Source organism: Salvelinus fontinalis, chromosome 9 (assembly GCF_029448725.1).
Source record: "Salvelinus fontinalis isolate EN_2023a chromosome 9, ASM2944872v1, whole genome shotgun sequence".
Classification (NCBI taxonomy): Eukaryota; Metazoa; Chordata; class Actinopteri; order Salmoniformes; family Salmonidae; genus Salvelinus; species Salvelinus fontinalis.
The window spans coordinates 15,352,798-15,376,114 of NC_074673.1; the positions used below are offsets into that span (position 1 = coordinate 15,352,798).

Genomic DNA, 23,317 nt, shown 5'->3' on the forward strand with positions numbered 1-23,317 from the left:
CACTCAAACTCTACTGTTAGAAAGGGACTAAACCCTCATGAACACAACAGATCGAAGGTTGAGATACAAACGGAAGAAAAGAGAGGAGAGCATGTAGCCGACATTAAAACAAATAGCCACACCTGGCAGCTCCTAAACCAAACCCACTCCTACCTGTCTGAGAAGCCAGTTTTGATGCCGTTGTTCCTGACGCAGGCTGGCAGTGTGTCGTGACCAGGGCCGTGGTGTCCGTGGCCTCCGCTGCCCAGAGACAGGTCGATGGACTCGCTGCTGGTGGCAAGGCTGCTGAGGGAGGGGTAGCCGGGGCTCAGAGTGTCCCTGCTCAGGGTGCTGCTCCAGGCCAGGCTGTGGGAGGGGGTGGACAGGGCAGAGCTGGGACTGGAGGCCAGGGGGGAGAGGGAGTGGGCCTCCACACCCAGGCGACCTCCACCCCCATACAGAGGGCTACTGCCCCCGCTACTGGCCGAGGGGGAGTCCAGAGCGCCACCCTGCTGGCCAGAGTTGGCGTGGAGGTTGGAGATGACGGTGGAGTTCTTCATGTTCTCTGCGGTGGTGACTGGGGCCTGCTGCTTAGCCTGCTTGCCTCCGAACAGTCTGGACGGCACGGGAAGGAAGCAAAGGAGAAGAGTGAGAGGAGAGTTAAATGGTAAATGGGTTTAAGCAGGGAATTGTTGAAGTAATCTTTGATTAAAATACTCCTTAATGCAAAGATAAGTGAAACAAGTGCGTATTATAACGTTGCCACGACAACACAATCCCTACTTCATGGTATAATCACATCATCACAAGACAAATATATCCATCTCTCTGATTCGCTGGTCCGGTATGGCTGTCCGTGTGAGCAGCTATCATACATCTTCTACCACGCCTTTTTATCAACACGTCATTTACATTAAAGCAGGATGTAAAGTGTGTCCTACAGACGCCATATTAGCTTGGACAACATTAAATAATCAAGGGTTAAATGAGAAGGGAGACTCTCAGACCACTGAGGGGAAACAGATGCTCTATTTTCTCATTACCTCATCAGGCAATTAATTAGATAAGTCCAAGCAGCAGCAGCATCAGATAAAGCAACACCAGTCAGCCCAGCACTGGGTTTAAGCTAGAGAAAACACTGGACCCTCAGTCTGGGCCCTGTCGTCCTGCTTTTAATGACCACTGATAGGCCATTATATCAAGAGAGGCCTAGTGATAAGCCAAGCCTTTTAAATCACTCACGATTCATGGGCAGACTTCAAAAAACGTCATGAAACCCCGATAAGCCAAGAGCTCTCAGTTTTATTTAATGTTACTACAACGCTGATGTGATGATTGTCCCAACTAAAATCAGTTTGCACTGTGCCTGAATATGTCACATAACCCACTGGGCACAAACATCAGTTCAACGTCTAGTTTTGATTTACATTTGACTGAGTTGTCAACTATTGTGAATGTAACGTGAAATCAACAAAAAATGTCATGTCATTGGATTTATTTAAAAAGTTACGTTGATTCTTTTTTGCAAATTCAATGAGTTTTCCACGTTGATTCAACGCCATAACATAGCTTTTGGGGTTGAAATGACGCGGAAACAACATTGATTCAACCAGTTTTGCCCAGTGGGAATCATAAGCAGGTCGGTGTGGTAGTGCTTTCAGGGCTGGTGGAAGGAGCTCTCAGACTCATCCAGTGTTAGTGTGAGACAGTGCCTGATGACTGGGGCTAGGGGTATGGAGGTGGTGGGCTGACCTGCGCATGGTAGGGGAGGAGACGTCTGGGTACTTTCCCCCTGGTTGCCTGGCTCCCTGGGCTGTGGGACTGGATTCAGAGGACACCCCCTTCTCCCGATCTGTCTGGTTGGATCCAGAGCCAGGAAGGAGGATGCCACCAACGCTGGGTTTGGGGACTTGGCTGCGGCTTTTGGGGCCATGGAGCATGTTGGACTTGCTGCTGAGATTGGAGTCGATGCTGGTGCTGGACGAGCGGCTTGTGCTGCGTCCCCCGCCAGAGGCTCTTCTGGGCCGGGGAAGGCTGCGGTACTGCAGGTTGGAGTGTGAGCTCACAGGTAGGTAGCCATCATCCACACTGGCCTGGCGACCAAGACCCCGACCCCCGTGGAGCTGCACTGACTTGGGGATCTTCCCCAGGGTAGCGGAGCCACTGGTGATGGTCACTCCGCTGGCTGTCACCATGGTCATACCTCCTCCTGCATGCTTCTTAAATCCAAAGGTGTTGGTGGTGGGGGTGCGGCTGGAGCTGGAGGAGGAGGGGGGCTTCTTGGCCTCATCTCCACTGCTGCGGCCCGTGTCTGATGGGGAGCGCTGCATGCTACACTTGGCCCGGGGAGAGAGATGATGTTGGCCCTTCTCAGACACCTTGGCGTCGTCCGTTTTACCTGTGGGTGGAGACATGACAGTCTATCAACCATGGCCCACCAGACACAACGTCTCCGTGGTTGACTGCTGGCTGCCTCATCACACACTACAGGAACACATATACATTAAACAAAAATATAAATGCAACATGCAACAGATTCAAAGATTTTACTGAGACAAATCAGTCAATTGAAATAAATTCATTAGGCCCAAATCTATAGATTTCACGACTGGGAATACAGATATGCATCTGTTGGTGACAGATACCTTAAAAACAAGGTGGGGGTGTGGATCAGAAAACCAGTCAGTATCTGGTGTGACCACCATTTGCCTCATGCAGCGCGACACATCTCCTTCGCATAAAGTTGATCAGGCTGTTGATAGTGGCCTGTGGAATGTTGTCCCACTCCTCTTCAATAGATGTGCGGAGTTGCTGGATATTGGCGGAAACTGGCACATGCTGTCATACACGTCGATCCAGAGCATTCCAAACAAGCTCAATGGGTGACATATCTGGTGAGTATGCAAGCCATGGAAGAACTGGGACATTTTAAGCTTCCAGGAATTGGGTACAGATCCTTGCGACATGGAACAGCGAATTATCATGCTGAAACATGAGGTGATGGCGGCGGATTAATGGCAAGATAATGGGCCTCAGGATCTAGTCTCAGTATCTCTCTGCATTCAAATTGTTCATTGCATCGTCGGACGGGGCCACAGTGTCTCCCGACCCCTCTTGTCTTAGCCTCCAGTATTTATGCTGCAATAGTTAATGTGTCGGGGGACTAGGATCAGTCTTTCTCCGGTCTTATCCAGTGTGCTGTGGGAATTTAAGTATGCTCTCTCTAACTCTCTCTCTCTCTTTCTCTCTCTCGGAGAACCTGAGCGCTAGGACCATGCCTCAAGACTACCTGGCCTGATGACTCCTTGCTGTCCCCAGTCCACCTGGCCGTGCTGCTGCTCCAGTTTCAACTGTTCTGCCTGCGGCTATGGAACCCTGACCTGTTCACCGGACGTGCTACCTGTCCCTGACCTGCTGTTTTCAACTCTCTAGAGACAGCTGGAGCGGTAGAGATACTCTCAATGATCGGCTATGAAAAGCCAACTGACATTTACTCCTGAGGTCCTGTTGCACACTCTACAACTACTGTGATTATTATTATTTGACCCTGCTGGTCATCTATGAACATTGGAACATCTTGGCCATGTTCTGTTATAATCTCCACCCGGCACAGCCAGAAGAGGACTGGCCACACCTCAGAGCCTTGTTCCTCTCTAGGTTTCTTCCTAGGTTCCTGCCTATCTAAGGAGTTTTTCCTAGCCACCGTGCTTCTACATCTGCATTGCTTGCTGTTTGGGGTTTTAGGCTGGGTTTCTGTATAGCACTTTGTGACATCGGCTGATGTAAAAAGGGCTTTATAAATACATTTGATTGCTTGATTGTCTGTAGCTTATGCCTGCCAACACCATAACCCCACCGCCACCATGGGGCACTCTGTTCCCAACGTCAGCAAACCGCTCACCCACACGGTGTCATACACATTATCTGCCATCTGCCCGGTACATGTGAAGAGCACACTTCGTTGCATTTATCTTTTTGTTCAGTATAGTTCAGACCGATAGAGAACAATATAGAGACAGTGTGGCTGCTGGGATCCGTCTGTCTCTACTCTGTATGTAACGTACCTGTAACATGGGTCTTCAGCATTGCACAGCCTGGCGTGATGAGAGCCTTGGTCCTGGGCAAGGTTACACCCACCTGGGCGCTCATTCCCCGCCTCCAGGAGCCTGTGTGGGCCATGGAGGGCGTATTGCGGCCCGAGGAGCTCCTGTCCGACTCGTCCGACATGTCTGAGGGGTGGCGGCAATACTTGGAGCCCGACTCCATTTTGACCCCGTTGTCCGAGCCACCGCCTGACCTCTTGACCTCGTCGCTGCCGGACCACACAGAGTTCTGCTCAATGGCCGAGTGCTTCTCTGCTTCCGTCTGGAGCTGAGGGAAACCAAACGTCAAACATCTGTTACTTCTGTTTATTGTGCTGTAGATACTGTACATCAGAGAAGGCTGGTGAGGGGAGGACGGCTCATAATAATGAATGGAGTGAATGAAATGGTATCAAACACATGGAAACCAGGTGTTAGATGTGTTTGAGACCATTCCATTCACTCTGTTCCAGCCATTACTATGAGCCTGTCCTCCCCATTTAAAGTGACACCAGCCACCACTGCTGTACATACTCTAACTCCCCTCTACTTACAGTATATCCATATAATAATAACACTGATACGTGAATCATCTCACTAGGAGAGCAAGCAGAAAGAAAAGCAATGGTCTACTAGTCTAGACCAGCATTTTCTAAGCTCAGTCCTGGAGACCCCAATGGTCTACTAGTCTAGACCAGCATTTCCTAAGCTCAGTCCTGGAGACCCCAATGGTCTACTAGTCTAGACCAGCATTTCCTAAGCTCAGTCCTGGAGACCCCAATGGTCTACTAGTCTAGACCAGCATTTCCTAAGATCAGTCCTGAAGACCCCAATGGTCTACTAGTCTAGACCAGCATTTCCTAAGCTCAGTCCTGGAGACCCCAATGGTCTACTAGTCTAGACCAGCATTTCCTAAGCTCAGTCGTGGAGACCCCAATGGTCTACTAGTCTAGACCAGCATTTCCTAAGCTCAGTCCTGGAGACCCCAATGGTCTACTAGTCTAGACCAGCATTTCCTAAGCTCAGTCCTGGAGACCCCAATGGTCTACTAGTCTAGACCAGCATTTCCTAAGCTCAGTCCTGGAGACCCCAATGGTCTACTAGTCTAGACCAGCATTTCCTAAGCTCAGTCCTGGAGACCCCAATGGTCTACTAGTCTAGACCAGCATTTCCTAAGCTCAGTCCTGGAGACCCCAATGGTCTACTAGTCTAGACCAGCATTTCCTAAGCTCAGTCCTGGAGACCCCAATGGTCTACTAGTCTAGACCAGCATTTCCTAAGCTCAGTCCTGGAGACCCCAATGGTCTACTAGTCTAGACCAGCATTTCCTAAGCTCAGTCCTGGAGACCCCAATGGTCTACTAGTCTAGACCAGCATTTCCTAAGCTCAGTCCTGGAGACCCCAATGGTCTACTAGTCTAGACCAGCATTTCCTAAGCTCAGTCCTGGAGACCCCAATGGTCTACTAGTCTAGACCAGCATTTCCTAAGCTCAGTCCTGGAGACCCCAATGGTCTACTAGTCTAGACCAGCATTTCCTAAGCTCAGTCCTGGAGACCCCAATGGTCTACTAGTCTAGACCAGCATTTCCTAAGCTCAGTCCTGGAGACCCCAATGGTCTACTAGTCTAGACCAGCATTTCCTAAGCTCAGTCCTGGAGACCCCAATGGTCTACTAGTCTAGACCAGCATTTCCTAAGCTCAGTCCTGGAGACCCCAATGGTCTACTAGTCTAGACCAGCATTTCCTAAGCTCAGTCCTGGAGACCCCAATGGTCTACTAGTCTAGACCAGCATTTCCTAAGCTCAGTCCTGGAGACCCCAATGGTCTACTAGTCTAGACCAGCATTTCCTAAGCTCAGTCCTGGAGACCCCAATGGTCTACTAGTCTAGACCAGCATTTCCTAAGCTCAGTCCTGGAGACCCCAATGGTCTACTAGTCTAGACCAGCATTTCCTAAGCTCAGTCCTGGAGACCCCAATGGTCTACTAGTCTAGACCAGCATTTCCTAAGCTCAGTCCTGGAGACCCCAATGGTCTACTAGTCTAGACCAGCATTTCCTAAGCTCAGTCCTGGAGACCCCAATGGTCTACTAGTCTAGACCAGCATTTCCTAAGCTCAGTCCTGGAGACCCCAATGGTCTACTAGTCTAGACCAGCATTTCCTAAGCTCAGTCCTGGAGACCCCAATGGGCGCATGTTTTCCCCTAACACTACACAGCTGATTCAAATCATCAACTAGTCATCAAGCTTTGATTATTGGAATCAGATGTATAGTGTTAGGGCAAAAACCAAAACGTACACCACTTGGGGTCCTGAGGACCGAGTTTGGGAAACGCTGGTCTATTACCTCCCACCATAAGCTCAGCCTTATGCCATCATTCCAGTTAAACAACTCCACATGTCCCTATTACTGTGAATGCTTTCATATTCTCATCAGCAAACAGCACTCATTACAAACACACCGTCAAGACCAGGATGCTTGTTTAAACATCACATTATACAAATATCCTCTTTGTTCTATGAGCTGTTGCTCAACCGCCAAGGGAAAAGATTCCTATTCAGGAACTTGATATTGATGAGGATTTTTCTCTAATTTGGGTGCAGTCTGCTCTCATCTCAGAAGTAATGTGTGGATCTGAGGCATTAACTCTGTGGTTGAACATTAACGCTGGTTGATGTCACTGCTGCCCATCTGGCTTTTCATCTGAGGCATGTGGCTGAATCACTTCACAAACATTGGTTGAGTTCAATAAGGCATGCAACATATATATATATTTTTTTAAACGTGTTGCAATACAAAGTGAAAATTAACTCTTTCTATTGGACAGGTCGAGGTAGTCCCTCCCTGTTTCAGTACATTTGCTTCCGTTTGGTGCCTAATGAACAAGACCGTGGTCAGGAGAGTTAGCAGTGGATTACATTGGACAGTCCCTGACAGGGCCTGGAGTGATTATAACAGGAAATCAGCAAAGACGACTTCTTGTATCACGACTTCATGCTTCATGTTTCAACATTACCGCCTCAAAATGGAAAAATTGGATAAGTAAAGACTTGAGAAAGAGAGGTAGAGGCAGGCGAACAGGACCATTACATTGGCCGTTCAAATAAACAATGTGTTGAAGCTGTGTTTTGTAGTGTGTTTTCCCAGCGCTCGCCAAACTTACGTCAGCCTTGGTTATAACAGGTCATTGTTCAACTAGCTACTGAAAATACTTATAAAAAATGATTGCCAGGGAAAGAATTTTAATGGCCTCTTTCTTTATCAGCCTGAATCATAAACACTGTTATCTCTATAGCCTCAATAATAAATCCAAGCCATATTCTACAGAGCAGCAGAAAAATGCAACACAAAGCAATTCTATAAAAGGCAATACAGTTACAGAGAAAATGGGAGGGGACTTTGTGACTGAATGTTGGCTTGAAGAGCTGGTTTTGGGGCCGTCTGCATTCTACTGTTTGATTTTAAGTCACTCGTTGGCACAGGAGGATGCAGTGAAAGCCTTAATGGTAGAAAAACATGAAAACAAAACGGGTGCCAAAGCTGCAGTCGCTCCTCTCGTCTACCCAGTTCCTTTTTATGACTGGAAATAACCTTGCTGAACAGTACTCTACATCACATTCACAACCATGCCAACTGCTTTATTCCTGAAAAAACTCACTCAGTGCTGTTGTCGGGATGTTCCACTGAAAAGAGACTGTCTCTCTATAGGAACATTGTGTGGTTATCTTTGGAAAAACAGAAACTGCTTCTATCACACAGTCTTCCACATAAGCAATGATGACAGACATAAGTTTGTGAGTGTTGAGGTGTATCTGATAAGGACATGGGTCAGGCCTACTACTACACTGTTTTATACAAAAGCATGTGGACACCCCATCAATATATGGATTTGTGGAAATAAATATGTGAATATGTGGATTTGGCTATTTCAGCCACACCCGTTGCTGACAGGTGTATAAAATCGAGCACACAGACATGCAATCTCCATAGACAAACATTGGCAGTAAAATGCCTTTACAGAAGAGCTCAGTGACTTTCAACGTGACAACCGTCATAGGATGCCACCTTTCCAACAAGTCAGTTTGTCAAATTTCTGCCTTGCTAGAGCTGCCCCGGTCAAATGTAAGTGCTGTTATTGTGAAGTGGAAACATCTCGGAGCAACAACGGCTCAGCAGCAAAGTGGTAGGCCACACAAGCTCACATATGGGGACCGCAGAGAGCTGAAGCGTGTAGCGCGTAAAAATCCTCTGTTCTCGGTTGCAACACTCACTACCGAGTTCCAAACTGCCTTTGGAAGCAACATCAGCACAATAACTATTTGTTGGGAGCTTCATGAAATGGGTTTCCATGGCCGAGCAGCTGCACACAAACCTCACCATGCGAAATGCCAAGCGTCGGCTGGAGTGTAAAGCTCGCTGCCATTGAACTCTGGAGCAGTGGAAATGCATTCTATTGAGTGACGAATCACGCTTCACCATCTGGGAGTCCGACAGACAAATCTGGGTTTGGCAGATGCCAGGAGAACGCTACCTCCCCCAATGCATAGTGACAACTGTAAAGTTTGATGGAGGAGGAATATTAGTCTGGGACTGTTTTTCATAGTTCGGCCCTTAGTTCGTGAAAGGAAATCTTAACGCTACAGCATACAATGACATTCTAGACGATTCTGTGCTTCCAACTTTGTCGCAACAGTTCTGGAAAGGCCCTTTCCAGTTTCAGTATGACAATGCCCCCGTAAACAAAGCGAGGTGCGTACAAAAATGGTTTGTTTAGATCGGTGTGGAAGAACTTGACTGGCTTGCACAGAGCCCTGACCTCAACCCCAATGAACATCTTTGGGATGAATTGGAATGCCAACTGTGAGCCTGGCCTAATAGCCCAACATGAGTGCCCGACCTCACTAATGCTTTTATGGCTGAATGGAAGCAAGTCTCCGCAGCAATGTTCCAACATCTAGTGGAAAGCCTTCCTAGATGAGTGGAGGCTGTTATAGCAGCATATTAATGCCCATGATTTTGAAATTAGATGTTTGACGAGCAAGTGTCCACATACTTTTGTTCATGTGTGTAGTTAAGCCCATAAATTCGGCTCCTGAGTGGTGCAGCGGTCTAAGGCACTGCATCTCAGTGCTAAAGGCGTCACTACAGACCCTGGTTCGATCCCGGGCTATATCACAACCGGCCGTGATCGGGAGTCCCATTGGGGCGGTGCACAATTGGCCCAGGGTCGTCCGGGTTAGGGGAGGGATTGGCCGGTGTAGGCTATCATTGTAAAAGACTAAACTGTTCGTCAAATAAAGCTTAAAAAAAGTTCATCCCATGGCTCCCTCCCTGGTCAGCTCTAAAGCAGGGTTCAGTGCAGTGGGGACACTGTCATTTCAACGTGGGTAATACTTGGTTGAGAAGTTGATCATTGAGATTACAACCTATATTCACCCACTCAAAAAGACTGCAAAAGTTAGTTGAATTTCCCAAGTGTTATCACAATGCTTTCAACCATCTAAAACAACGTTATTCAAAGTCGGGGTCGCCAAAATTATTTTTAATTTTTTTTTTACATTTGAAAGATACAATTGTATTTCCCAAAACACCAAGCAGAGAGAACGTTTGCTGTGTGCGTCGTTGAGGCATGTGTGGATACTGGTAGGTTGGAAAGAAAAGCAGCGGGGCTCTCGGATCAGCTTTCTCCATTCAAATCTTATCTTAACATTAGAATAAATCCACAATACTGACGACGAATCAGCTTCTAGAGAGATATTATCACCTATTGCTGCAAATATTGATTCAACCAGTTTGTGCCCAATTGAGTGGGTTGGAGTTAATTCTGCCTCATATCCTCATATCATGACTGAGTAATGACTCACTGTTCAAAGGCTTGACGGAGCAGGTTGAGGGTTCACAAGCAACGTCTGAAATGTATTCTACCCTCTTGTGGCTTTGAGTCTCTAGTGACTCTTGTCACTGAGTGAACTTCAATAAGCCAATCTAGTTGGTCTACATTGTTCAGAAGCACCTAAAAAGGATTGTTTCATGCAGTCTCAAGAATCTAGATTGAGACACTTTTACAATATGGCAAACAGAACGTCTTCTCCTCAAATCAGTAGTCTAAAAGGTGAACATGTGCACTTGAGAATAAATACCTACGAATATTCTTAATCTTATCCATTCAGGATAAGATGAAGTGGGAGGTGATGTGTGTTAGGCTGCAACTTCAATCAACACTTTGAAGCAACCACATCAGCATATAACACAGATCAGAAACAGATGAACGTTTCACTCTGCTTATTTCTTCCACAACCTCTATAACTGAAGTGTGAAAGTTAAGAGGCAGCCTAGAGTATGCAGTTATGTTCAGGTTAATGTACCCATTCAAATGATTGGGGCCAAAAGAATCAAAGTATATAAGTCCCTGGTATATTACACAGGAGAGCTTAAACGCTCCTACCTCAGCCTAAATGGGTAGTGCTGAGCAATTACCGGTAGTGCTTTTTTGAGGTTGATTCGGTTTCGGTTAAACCATTTTTTTTTTTACATGAAATGCATTATGAAATTAAAATAATGACAAGCTTTTTAATCGAAATTCCAAAGCCAAAAATAGTAAACATTCAACTTTCCACCTTCTCCACTACTGTCCCGTCGATGTGGATAGGGAATAGGGGGCTGCTCCCTCTGCTGTTTCCTTAAGTCCATGATCATCTCCTTTGTTTGGTTGACGTTGAGTGTGAGGTTATTTTCCTGACATCACACTCTGTGGGCCCTCACCTCCTCCCTGTAGGCCGTCTCGTCGTTGTTGGTAATCAAGCCTACCACTGTAGTGTCGTCTGCAAACTTGATGATTGAGTTGGAGGCATGCATGTCCACGCAGTCGTGGGTAAACAGGGAGTACAGGAGAGAGCTGAGAATGCACCCTTGTGGGGCCCCAGTGTTGAGGATCAGCGGGGTGGAGATGTTGTTACCTACCCTCACCACCTGGGGGCGGCCCGTCAGGAAGTCCAGTACCCAGTTGCACAGGGCGGGGTCGAGACCCAGGGTCTCAAGCTTAATGATGAGTTTGGAGAGTACTATGGTGTTAAATGCTGAGCTGTAGTCAATGAACAGCATTCTTACATAGGTATTCCTCTTGTCCAGATGGGTTAGGGCAGTGTGCAGTGTGGTTGCGATTGCGTCGTCTGTGGACCTACTGGGGTGGTAAGAAAATTGGAGTGGGTCTAGGGTATCAGGTAGGGTGGAGGTGATATGATCCTTGACTAGTCTCTCAAAGCACTTCATGATGACGGAAGTGAGTGCTACGGGGCGAAAGTCGTTTAGCTCAGTTACCTTAGCTTTCTTGGGAACAGGAACAATGGTGGCCCTCTTGAAGCATGTGGGAACAGCAGACTGGGATTGATTGAATATGTCCGTAAACACACCTGCCAGCTGGTCTGCGCATGATCTGAGGATGCGGCTAGGGATGCCGTCTGGGCCGGCAGCCTTGCGAGGGTTAACACGTTTAAATGTTTTACTCACGTTGGCTGCGGTGAAGGAGAGTCCACAGTCTCTGGTAGCGGGCTATGTCGGTGGTAATGTATTGTCCTCAAAGAGAGCAAAGAAGTTGTTTAGTTTGTCTGGGAGCAAAATATCGGGGGTTCGCGACGGGGCTGGTTTTCTTTTTGTAGTCCGTGATTGACACTGCCACATACCTCTCGTGTCTAAGCCGTTGAATTGCGACTCTACTTGACCTCATTTCTATTGTGAATAATTGGATAGCTCACAAAAAAAATCTACATGGAATTAAAATATTTTAATAATTAGTGGATCAATAACCCCAAAACATTTTGGTTAATCGCTCAGCACTACTAATTGAAAATTAGCAGGGAAATATCTGGCTGTGGACATCACGTGATCTATATTCAGAGTTTATTGATGGGAAATTAAAGTTTAATAAGCGTTTCTTGGCTTTATTATAAAAATAGAAAAAAGAAACAACATAATGTCTGTTCACTGTCATTCTAATTCTATGGTTGCCACGCCCCTGATTGGGGCAGAACCTACCTGTCCCACTATGTCCTTGCAGGAGACGGACGGAGTGTTGCTGACTGAGGAACTGGTGTTGATGTCATCTGTGTCGATAGTGTCACTGATCCCACTGCTCACCGAGCTGCTGTCGTCCCAACTGGAAGAGAGGAACACAGAAGACAGAAAGAGTTTGAGTAGATTTGGTAAAAGTTATTAGAGAGAAAGAGGTAAGACACGAGAGACATAACTAGAGTGGGAAAGGGAAAAATATGTAGAGCAGGGTTCCCCAACTGGCCACCCACGTTTGGCCCGAGGGTTATTTTATTTTGCCCCCCCAAGTGTTGGGGGACAGAAAAGACTAAAAACACCAGCAAATCAGCTCCAAGTAATTTTAATGTTGGAAGTCTGTTCCAAAGCATTCACACACATAATAGAGAGACGTATGTGATCGTATCCAAATGTAAAAAAAGTTTGAAATTATTATGTTTTAGTCAAATGTTAACTGTTTGGGCTTCTTGCGGTCAATTTACAGTCTACAAATAACTTGTAATTATTTCTTGACCATCTGCTTAAGAACAAAATCGGTAAGCGGCTGAATCTAGTTGATGATCCTTGCTGTAGAGAAACAGAGAGACATTAACAAAAGAAGACAGGGTGTAGAGAAACAGAGAGACATTAACAAAAGTAGACAGGGTGTAGAGAAACAGAGAGACATTAACAAAAGTAGACAGGGTGTAGAGAAACAGAGAGATATTAACAAAAGTAGACAGGGTGTAGAGAAACAGAGAGACATTAACAAAAGTAGACAGGGTGGAGAGAAACAGAGAGACATTAACAAAAGAAGACAGGGTGGAGAGAAACAGAGAGACATTAACAAAAGAAGACAGGGTGGAGAGAAACAGAGAGACATTAACAAAATAAGACAGGGTGCATAGAAACAGAGAGACATTAACAAAAGAAGACAGGGTGGAGAGGAACAGAGAGACATTAACAAAAGAAGACATGGTGGAGAGAAACAGAGAGACATTAACAAAAGAAGACAGGGTGGAGAGGAAATGAGAGACAGGCTGGAGAGAAACAGAGAGACATTAACAAAAGAAGACAGGGTGGAGAGAAACAGAGAGACATTAACAAAAGAAGACAGGGTGGAGAGAAACAGAGAGACATTAACAAAAGAAGACATGGTGGAGAGAAACAGAGAGACATTAACAAAAGAAGACAGGGTGGAGAGAAACAGAGAGACAGGGTGCAGAGAAACAGAGAGACATTAACAAAAGAAGACATGGTGGAGAGAAACAGAGAGACATTAACAAAAGAAGACAGAGTGGAGAGAAACAGAGAGACATTAACAAAAGAAGACAGGGTGGAGAGAAACAGAGAGACATTAACAAAAGAAGACATGGTGGAGAGAAACAGAGAGACATTAACAAAAGAAGACATGGTGGAGAGAAACAGAGAGACATTAACAAAAGAAGACAGGGTGGAGAGAAACAGAGAGACATTAACAAAAGAAGACATGGTGGAGAGAAACAGAGAGACATTAACAAAAGAAGACAGGGTGGAGAGAAACAGAAAGACAGGGTGCAGAGAAACAGAGAGACATTAACAAAAGAAGACAGGGTGGAGAGGAACAGAGAGACATTAACAAAAGAAGACAGGGTGGAGAGAAACAGAGAGACATTAACAAAATAAGACAGAGTGGAGAGAAACAGAGACATTAACAAAATAAGACAGGGTGGAGAGAAACAGAGAGACATTAACAAAAGAAGACAGGGTGGAGAGAAACAGAGAGACATTAACAAAAGAAGACATGGTGGAGAGAAACAGAGAGACATTAACAAAAGAAGACAGGGTGGAGAGAAACAGAGAGACATTAACAAAAGAAGACAGGGTGGAGAGAAACAGAGAGACATTAACAAAAGTAGACAGGGTGGAGAGAAACAGAGAGACATTAACAAAAGAAGACAGGGTGGAGAGAAACAGAGAGACATTAACAAAAGTAGACAGGGTGGAGAGAAACAGAGAGACATTAACAAAAGAAGACAGGGTGGAGAGAAACAGAGAGACAGGGTGGAGAGGAACAGAGAGACATTAACAAAAGAAGACAGGGTGGAGAGAAACAGAGAGACAGGGTGCAGAGAAACAGAGAGACATTAACAAAAGAAGACATGGTGGAGAGAAACAGAGAGACATTAACAAAAGAAGACATGGTGGAGAGAAACAGAGAGACAGGGTGCAGAGAAACAGAGAGACATTAACAAAAGAAGACAGGGTGGAGAGAAACAGAGACATTAACAAAAGTAGACAGGGTGGAGAGAAACAGAGAGACATTAACAAAAGAAGACAGGGTGGAGAGAAACAGAGGGACATTAACAAAAGAAGACAGAGTGGAGAGAAACAGAGACATTAACAAAATAAGACAGGGTGGAGAGAAACAGAGAGACATTAACAAAAGAAGACAGGGTGGAGAGAAACAGAGAGACATTAACAAAAGAAGACAGGGTGGAGAGAAACAGAGAGACAGGGTGCAGAGAAACAGAGAGACATTAACAAAAGAAGACAGGGTGGAGAGAAACAGAGACATTAACAAAAGAAGACAGGGTGGAGAGAAACAGAGAGACATTAACAAAAGAAGACAGGGTGGAGAGAAACAGAGAGACAGGGTGCAGAGAAACAGAGACATTAACAAAAGAAGACAGGGTGGAGAGAAACAGAGAGACAGGGTGCAGAGAAACAGAGAGACATTAACAAAAGAAGACATGGTGGAGAGAAACAGAGAGACATTAACAAAAGAAGACAGGGTGGAGAGAAACAGAGGGACATTAACAAAAGAAGACAGGGTGGAGAGAAACCGAGAGACATTAACAAAAGAAGACAGGGTGGAGAGAAACAGAGAGACAGGGTGCAGAGAAACAGAGAGACATTAACAAAAGAAGACAGGGTGGAGAGAAACAGAGACATTAACAAAAGAAGACAGGGTGGAGAGAAACAGAGAGACATTAACAAAAGAAGACATGGTGTAGAGAAAAAGAGAGACATTAACAAAAGAAGACAGGGTGGAGAGAAACAGAGAGACATTAACAAAAGAAGACAGGGTGGAGAGAAACAGATGGACATTAACAAAAGAAGACAGGGTGGAGAGAAACAGAAAGACAGGGTGCAGAGAAACAGAGAGACATTAACAAAAGAAGACAGGGTGGAGAGAAACAGAGAGACATTAACAAAAGAAGACAGGGTGGAGAGAAACAGAGAGACATTAACAAAAGAAGACATGGTGGAGAGAAACAGAAAGACAGGGTGCAGAGAAACAGAGAGACATTAACAAAAGAAGACAGGGTGGAGAGGAACAGAGAGACATTAACAAAAGAAGACAGGGTGCAGAGAAACAGAGAGACATTAACAAAATAAGACAGGGTGGAGAGGAACAGAGAGACATTAACAAAAGAAGACAGGGTGGAGAGAAACAGAGAGACATTAACAAAAGAAGACAGAGTGGAGAGAAACAGAGACATTAACAAAATAAGACAGGGTGGAGAGAAACAGAGAGACATTAACAAAAGAAGACAGGGTGGAGAGAAACAGAGAGACATTAACAAAAGAAGACATGGTGGAGAGAAACAGAGAGACATTAACAAAAGAAGACAGGGTGGAGAGAAACCGAGAGACATTAACAAAAGAAGACAGGGTGGAGAGAAACAGAGAGACATTGACAAAAGAAGACAGGGTGGAGAGAAACAGAGAGACATTGACAAAAGAAGACAGGGTGGAGAGGAACAGAGAGACATTAACAAAATAAGACAGGGTGGAGAGAAACAGAGAGACAGGGTGCAGAGAAACAGAGAGACATTAACAAAAGAAGACAGGGTGGAGAGAAACAGAGAGACAGGGTGCAGAGAAACAGAGAGACATTAACAAAAGAAGACATGGTGGAGAGAAACAGAGAGACATTAACAAAAGAAGACAGGGTGGAGAGAAACAGAGGGATATTAACAAAAGAAGACAGGGTGGAGAGAAACCGAGAGACATTAACAAAAGAAGACAGGGTGGAGAGAAACAGAGAGACAGGGTGCAGAGAAACAGAGAGACATTAACAAAAGAAGACAGGGTGGAGAGAAACAGAGACATTAACAAAAGAAGACAGGGTGGAGAGAAACAGAGAGACATTAACAAAAGAAGACATGGTGGAGAGAAACAGAGAGACATTAACAAAAGAAGACAGGGTGGAGAGAAACAGAGAGACATTAACAAAAGAAGACAGGGTGGAGAGAAACAGATGGACATTAACAAAAGAAGACAGGGTGGAGAGAAACAGAAAGACAGGGTGCAGAGAAACAGAGAGACATTAACAAAAGAAGACAGGGTGGAGAGAAACAGAGAGACATTAACAAAAGAAGACAGGGTGGAGAGAAACAGAGAGACATTAACAAAAGAAGACATGGTGGAGAGAAAAAGAAAGACAGGGTGCAGAGAAACAGAGAGACATTAACAAAAGAAGACAGGGTGGAGAGGAACAGAGAGACATTAACAAAAGAAGACAGGGTGCAGAGAAACAGAGAGACATTAACAAAATAAGACAGGGTGGAGAGGAACAGAGAGACATTAACAAAAGAAGACAGGGTGGAGAGAAACAGAGAGACATTAACAAAAGAAGACAGGGTGGAAAGAAACAGAGAGACATTAACAAAAGAAGACAGGGTGGAGAGGAACAGAGAGACATTGACAAAAGAAGACAGGGTGGAGAGGAACAGAGAGACATTAACAAAAGAAGACATGGTGGAGAGAAACAGAGAGACAGGGTGCATAGGAACAGAGAGACATTAACAAAAGAAGACAGGGTGGAGAGAAACAGAGAGACATTGACAAAAGAAGACAGGGTGGAGAGAAACAGAGAGACATTGACAAAAGAAGACAGGGTGGAGAGGAACAGAGAGACATTAACAAAATAAGACAGGGTGGAGAGAAACAGAGAGACAGGGTGCAGAGAAACAGAGAGACATTAACAAAAGAAGACAGGGTGGAGAGAAACAGAGAGACAGGGTGCAGAGAAACAGAGAGACATTAACAAAAGAAGACATGGTGGAGAGAAACAGAGAGACATTAACAAAAGAAGACAGGGTGGAGAGAAACAGAGGGACATTAACAAAAGAAGACAGGGTGGAGAGAAACCGAGAGACATTAACAAAAGAAGACAGGGTGGAGAGAAACAGAGAGACAGGGTGCAGAGAAACAGAGAGACATTAACAAAAGAAGACAGGGTGGAGAGAAACAGAGACATTAACAAAAGAAGACAGGGTGGAGAGAAACAGAGAGACATTAACAAAAGAAGACATGGTGGAGAGAAACAGAGAGACATTAACAAAAGAAGACAGGGTGGAGAGAAACAGAGAGACATTAACAAAAGAAGACAGGGTGGAGAGAAACAGATGGACATTAACAAAAGAAGACAGGGTGGAGAGAAACAGAAAGACAGGGTGCAGAGAAACAGAGAGACATTAACAAAAGAAGACAGGGTGGAGAGAAACAGAGAGACATTAACAAAAGAAGACAGGGTGGAGAGAAACAGAGAGACATTAACAAAAGAAGACATGGTGGAGAGAAAAAGAAAGACAGGGTGCAGAGAAACAGAGAGACATTAACAAAAGAAGACAGGGTGGAGAGGAACAGAGAGACATTAACAAAAGAAGACAGGGTGCAGAGAAACAGAGAGACATTAACAAAATAAGACAGGGTGGAGAGGAACAGAGAGACATTAACAAAAGAAGACAGGGTGGAGAGAAACAGAGAGACATTAACAAAAGAAGACAGAGTGGAGAGAAACAGAGACATTAACAAAATAAGACAGGGTGGAGAGAAACAGAGAGACATTAACAAAAGAAGACAGGGTGGAAAGAAACAGAGAGACATTAACAAAAGAAGACATGGTGGAGAGAAACAGAGAGACATTAACAAAAGAAGACAGGGTGGAGAGAAACCGAGAGACATTAACAAAAGAAGACAGGGTGGAGAGAAACCGAGAGACATTAACAAAAGAAGACAGGGTGGAGAGAAACAGAGAGACATTAACAAAATAAGACAGGGTGGAGAGAAACCGAGAGACATTAACAAAAGAAGACAGGGTGGAGAGAAACCGAGAGACATTAACAAAAGAAGACAGGGTGGAGAGAAACCGAGAGACATTAACAAAAGAAGACAGGGTGGAGAGAAACCGAGAGACATTAACAAAAGAAGACAGGGTGGAGAGAAACAGAGAGACATTAACAAAATAAGACAGGGTGGAGAGAAACAGAGAGACATTAACAAAAGAAGACAGGGTGGAGAGAAACAGAGAGACATTAACAAAATAAGACAGGGTGGAGAGGAACAGAGAGACATTAACAAAAGAAGACATGGTGGAGAGAAACAGAGAGACAGGGTGCATAGGAACAGAGAGACATTAACAAAAGAAGACAGGGTGGAGAGAAACAGAGAGACATTGACAAAAGAAGACAGGGTGGAGAGAAACAGAGAGACATTGACAAAAGAAGACAGGGTGGAGAGGAACAGAGAGACATTAACAAAATAAGACAGGGTGGAGAGAAACAGAGAGACAGGGTGCAGAGAAACAGAGAGACATTAACAAAAGAAGACAGGGTGGAGAGAAACAGAGAGACATTAACAAAAGAAGACAGGGTGGAGAGGAACAGAGAGACATTAACAAAAGAAGACAGGGTGGAGAGAAACAGAGAGACATTAACAAAAGAAGACAGGGTGGAGAGAAACAGAGAGACATTAACAAAAGAAGACATGGTGGAGAGAAACAGAGAGACATTAACAAAAGAAGACAGGGTGGAGAGAAACCGAGAGACATTAACAAAAGAAGACAGGGTGGAGAGAAACCGAGAGACATTAACAAAAGAAGACAGGGTGGAGAGAAACCGAGAGACATTAACAAAAGAAGACAGGGTGGAGAGAAACAGAGAGACATTAACAAAATAAGACAGGGTGGAGAGAAACAGAGAGACATTAACAAAAGAAGACAGGGTGGAGAGAAACAGAGAGACATTAACAAAATAAGACAGGGTGGAGAGGAACAGAGAGACATTAACAAAAGAAGACATGGTGGAGAGAAACAGAGAGACAGGGTGCATAGGAACAGAGAGACATTAACAAAAGAAGACAGGGTGGAGAGAAACAGAGAGACATTGACAAAAGAAGACAGGGTGGAGAGAAACAGAGAGACATTAACAAAATAAGACAGGGTGGAGAGAAACAGAGAGACATTAACAAAAGAAGACAGGGTGGAGAGAAACAGAGAGACATTAACAAAATAAGACAGGGTGGAGAGGAACAGAGAGACATTAACAAAAGAAGACATGGTGGAGAGAAACAGAGAGACAGGGTGCATAGGAACAGAGAGACATTAACAAAAGAAGACAGGGTGGAGAGAAACAGAGAGACATTGACAAAAGAAGACAGGGTGGAGAGAAACAGAGAGACATTGACAAAAGAAGACAGGGTGGAGAGGAACAGAGAGACATTAACAAAAGAAGACAGGGTGTAGAGAAACAGAGAGACATTAACAAAAGAAGACAGAGTGGAGAGAAACAGAGAGACATTGACAAAAGAAGACAGGGTGGAGAGGAACAGAGAGACATTAACAAAATAAGACAGGGTGGAGAGAAACAGAGAGACAGGGTGCAGAGAAACAGAGAGACATTAACAAAAGAAGACAGGGTGGAGAGAAACAGAGAGACATTAACAAAAGAAGACATGGTGGAGAGAAACAGAGAGACATTAACAAAAGAAGACATGGTGGAGAGAAACAGAGACATTAACAAAAGAAGACAGGGTGGAGAGGAACCGAGAGACATAAACAAAATAAGACAGGATGGAGAGAAACAGAGAGACATTAACAAAAGAAGACAGGGTGGAGAGGAACAGAGAGACATTAACAAAAGAAGACAGGGTGGAGAGGAACAGAGAGACATTAACAAAAGAAGACAGGGTGGAGAGAAACAGAGAGACATTAACAAAAGAAGACCGGGTGGAGAGAAACAGAGAGACAGGGTGCAGAGAAACAGAGACATTAACAAAAGAAGACAGGGTGGAGAGAAACAGAGAGACATTAACAAAAGAAGACATGGTGGAGAGAAACAGAGAGACATTAACAAAAGAAGACAGGGTGGAGAGGAACAGAGAGACATTAACAAAGGAAGACATGGTGGAGAGGAACAGAGAGACATTAACAAAAGAAGACAGGGTGGAGAGAAAACCACTCCTATTATTCTCCCTCTTTTCCTAGGTCTGTTGGCCAGAGACAGCATTCCCATATGCCTGTGATGTTAGGAACGTCTCCCCCTGAACTCCAAACTTGTTTTAATTAGCGTTCAGCAGCGTGTCTCCCAGGACCAGGGGGGCTGCTGGGTAACAGAGTTTTCCACCACACCAGGTCCTGCCAGTCACCAACACTGATGGGTCCTAACCAAGATACCATTCTAAGGAGGTTGCGTGGAGGCCAGAAGATAAGGAATAGTTGGGGTGTCTGGGTCTCATGCAAGCTGCCTTATATATGATTTGAGACCAGGACCTCCCTGTTCCCACTGAAGTTACCTTTCATTAGAGTGGGGTTCTGTGGAAAATGTTGCCATTCTCAGGGCCAAAGGTTCTGTGTGTGAACTGTGAACGGCCCGAAATCTGTGTGTGTGCAGACAGATAGGAGTGTGTGTGTGTGTGTGTGTGTGTGTGTGTGTGTGTGTGGTTCATCACCCACTGTCTGGGTAACAGAATCACTCCTTTAACAGTACTCTCAGATGTGTGGAGTGTGCAGGGAGTTGGATGGGAGGTTGCTCTCAAAAGATTAGAAGTTCACACGGAGCAAGACACACTCACTCCTCTGTCTGTCTGTCTGTCTGTCTGTCTGTCTGTCTGTCTGTCTGTCCGTCCTCTGCCTCCCCATGCCAGTGAGATGCTGACTGAGCTAACCGAAACATCCCTGCCAGCCGCAGCCAGACAGTGCTGAGAGTTCCCTGTGACAGCATCAACAGCTCCTCTCAACACGTAAGGCAGAAGCAACATACTTACTTCACAGGTCTACTCAGTCCAAAGTCTCAACTAAGTCCAACCATTTCAGTATAGGTCTATGTTTACATGGATAAATATGAACCGGTAGCAGAGGAAAATCAGAGTCAATAGATGACAGGAATGATTCAACATTAGTCCCAACACTCAAACTGGATCGTTTTATCTCCATCTCTTCATTCAAAGACTCAATCATGGACACTCTTACTGACAGTTGTGGCTTCTTTGTGTGATGTATTGTTGTCTCTACCTTCTTGCCCTTTGTGCTGTTGACTGTGCCCTATACTGTTTGCACCATGTTTTGTGCTGCTACCATGTTGTTGTCATGTTGTGTTGCTATGATGCTGTATTGTCATGTGTTGCTGCCATGCTATGTTGTTGTCTTAGGTCTCTCTTTATGTAGTGTTGTGGTGTCTCTCTTGTCGTGATGTGTGTTTTGACCTACATTTTTATTTTGTCATCCCAGCCCCCGTCCCCGCAGGAGGCCTTTTGCCTTTTGGTAGGCCGTCACTGTAAATAAGAATTTGTTCTTAACTGACTTGCCTAGTTAATTTAAGGTTAAATACATTTTAAAAATCACCCCCCACATGACCCAAGAAGGTTCCAGTCTGGCGGGGAGGTGGGCAGAGGTCTGGCTCTAATCTAACGTTTGCCAGGCACAGTGTGTCATGCTGGACAGCTGCCTGCCTAGTGCCCTGCAGTGTCCCAGCGCCCAATCCAGCCCTTGTTTCCCTGCCCTGGTCTTCACACCCACACACCAGAACTCCATCCACACAGCTACTCCAAAACAATTCATATTTTCACTGATCTGAGACATGCAAGACAAGACCAGGGGCTGGAGTGGGTGGCAACGGTGGAACAGGTCCAGCACAGAGACACAGTCATTCACTATTCAAAATGTCTTCCTTCCTACTGTTTAATTGTGGAAGGCAGTTCTACTGTACCCTTAATGGACTAGTGAGAAGTGAAGTGGTCAAAACAATACATTTTCAGAATGTCTTCTAGCCTTGCAGAACATGATTAATCATGCCTGTGGGCTGAGGTTGCTATGCTATCAACCCTGGTGATCTGTTAAATGGAGGAGGGAGTCACCTGGGTACATTCTGGGCTCTGTGTCAGAGGTTGATTGTGGGTAGAGTGAGCTCGCAGTCCATTTAGGTTGACTGACAGCTCCTTCGGGGCCTGGGGGGGTATATGTTAGGTTAGACCTCCCCTGCCCTGATCCTGATGCTGCTGATGCTGCTGTCACTGTTCCCTCCATCACTCTGATTAATGAGCAGACTAGAGCTGGCAGAGTACACCTCATCCCTAATCAACATACTTCTCTATTTTCTCTCTCCCTCCATCCGTCTTGCTAACATCCCAGGCACTTTACTCTCTCCTTTTACACCCCATCTCTTCCCTTCTCTCCTCTCATTTCACCCTGACTAGGAGATGCCATAATACAAATTATGTTAAAGACTAAGCTTGGAAGTTAGGGTTCAAAATAGTTGACATTGTTGTGTTTGTTTAGATAGTTGAGACTGGAGTCTCTATAGAATGAGTTGGGGGTGGTGTGGCGCCACATGTGGTGTACGCAGAATTAGAGACCCAGGGCCTTAGAGGAGTGAGGGGATCAGTGGACACTATGGGGCAGGACATTGGGTGACTTTGGTCTGAAAGGCCAGTGTCCCACAGGCCCCACACCACACTGTCTTGCATGTCCACTCTGGTCAGGGAGGCAGTCCATTAGTTCTACTAGACTTCTCACCCCCCCAGCAATATTCAAAGCTGTTTCCAAGCAATGAACACCTAACTCTGAGTTGGTCAAGTCATTACATAGAAGACACTGTGCCACACAAGAGTTCTCTATTTTCTTGGAATAAAAAAACAACAATTACACATTGGATCGTTTAACTAACCAAATATTGTTTTTAACAAACATTTGATAACGCAATGCTACTCTGGACAGAGTGTATTTTAGCATGGCTGGTTGCTGACATAAAAAAGCCAGTCTGCCAGTAGACCAGAGCAGACTGAGATTAGAGAGAAACCAGCCAACAGGCAAAGACCAAGCTCTCTGCAAACACTGTCTGTACAGCACTCAACAAAGAAGAGCTGACATTAATACACATATCACTTAAAAGAAACACCCCTGTTAAAGGACAATTTCCATGCATGAATAGGAACATTAAGGGATGCACTACATTCAAGAAGGATTGACAT

The 23,317-nt window shown here is 45.1% G+C and overlaps 1 protein-coding gene across 6 annotated transcripts in view; it reads right to left on the reverse strand.

Annotated features, from left to right (window-relative positions):
* The window catches only part of LOC129862144 (neuron navigator 2-like), a 90,582-nt gene that overhangs the window by 30,589 nt on the left and 36,676 nt on the right, over positions 1–23,317 (reverse strand). For all 6 annotated transcript variants that reach the window (XM_055933522.1, XM_055933524.1, XM_055933521.1 and 3 more), the window contains exons 6-9: positions 12,092–12,212; positions 4,044–4,350; positions 1,732–2,377; positions 154–594 (exon numbers count right to left, since the gene is read on the reverse strand). In XM_055933522.1, the coding sequence (XP_055789497.1) occupies positions 154–594; positions 1,732–2,377; positions 4,044–4,350; positions 12,092–12,212 (1,515 nt within the window). The remainder of the gene's footprint in view (positions 1–153; positions 595–1,731; positions 2,378–4,043; positions 4,351–12,091; positions 12,213–23,317) is intronic.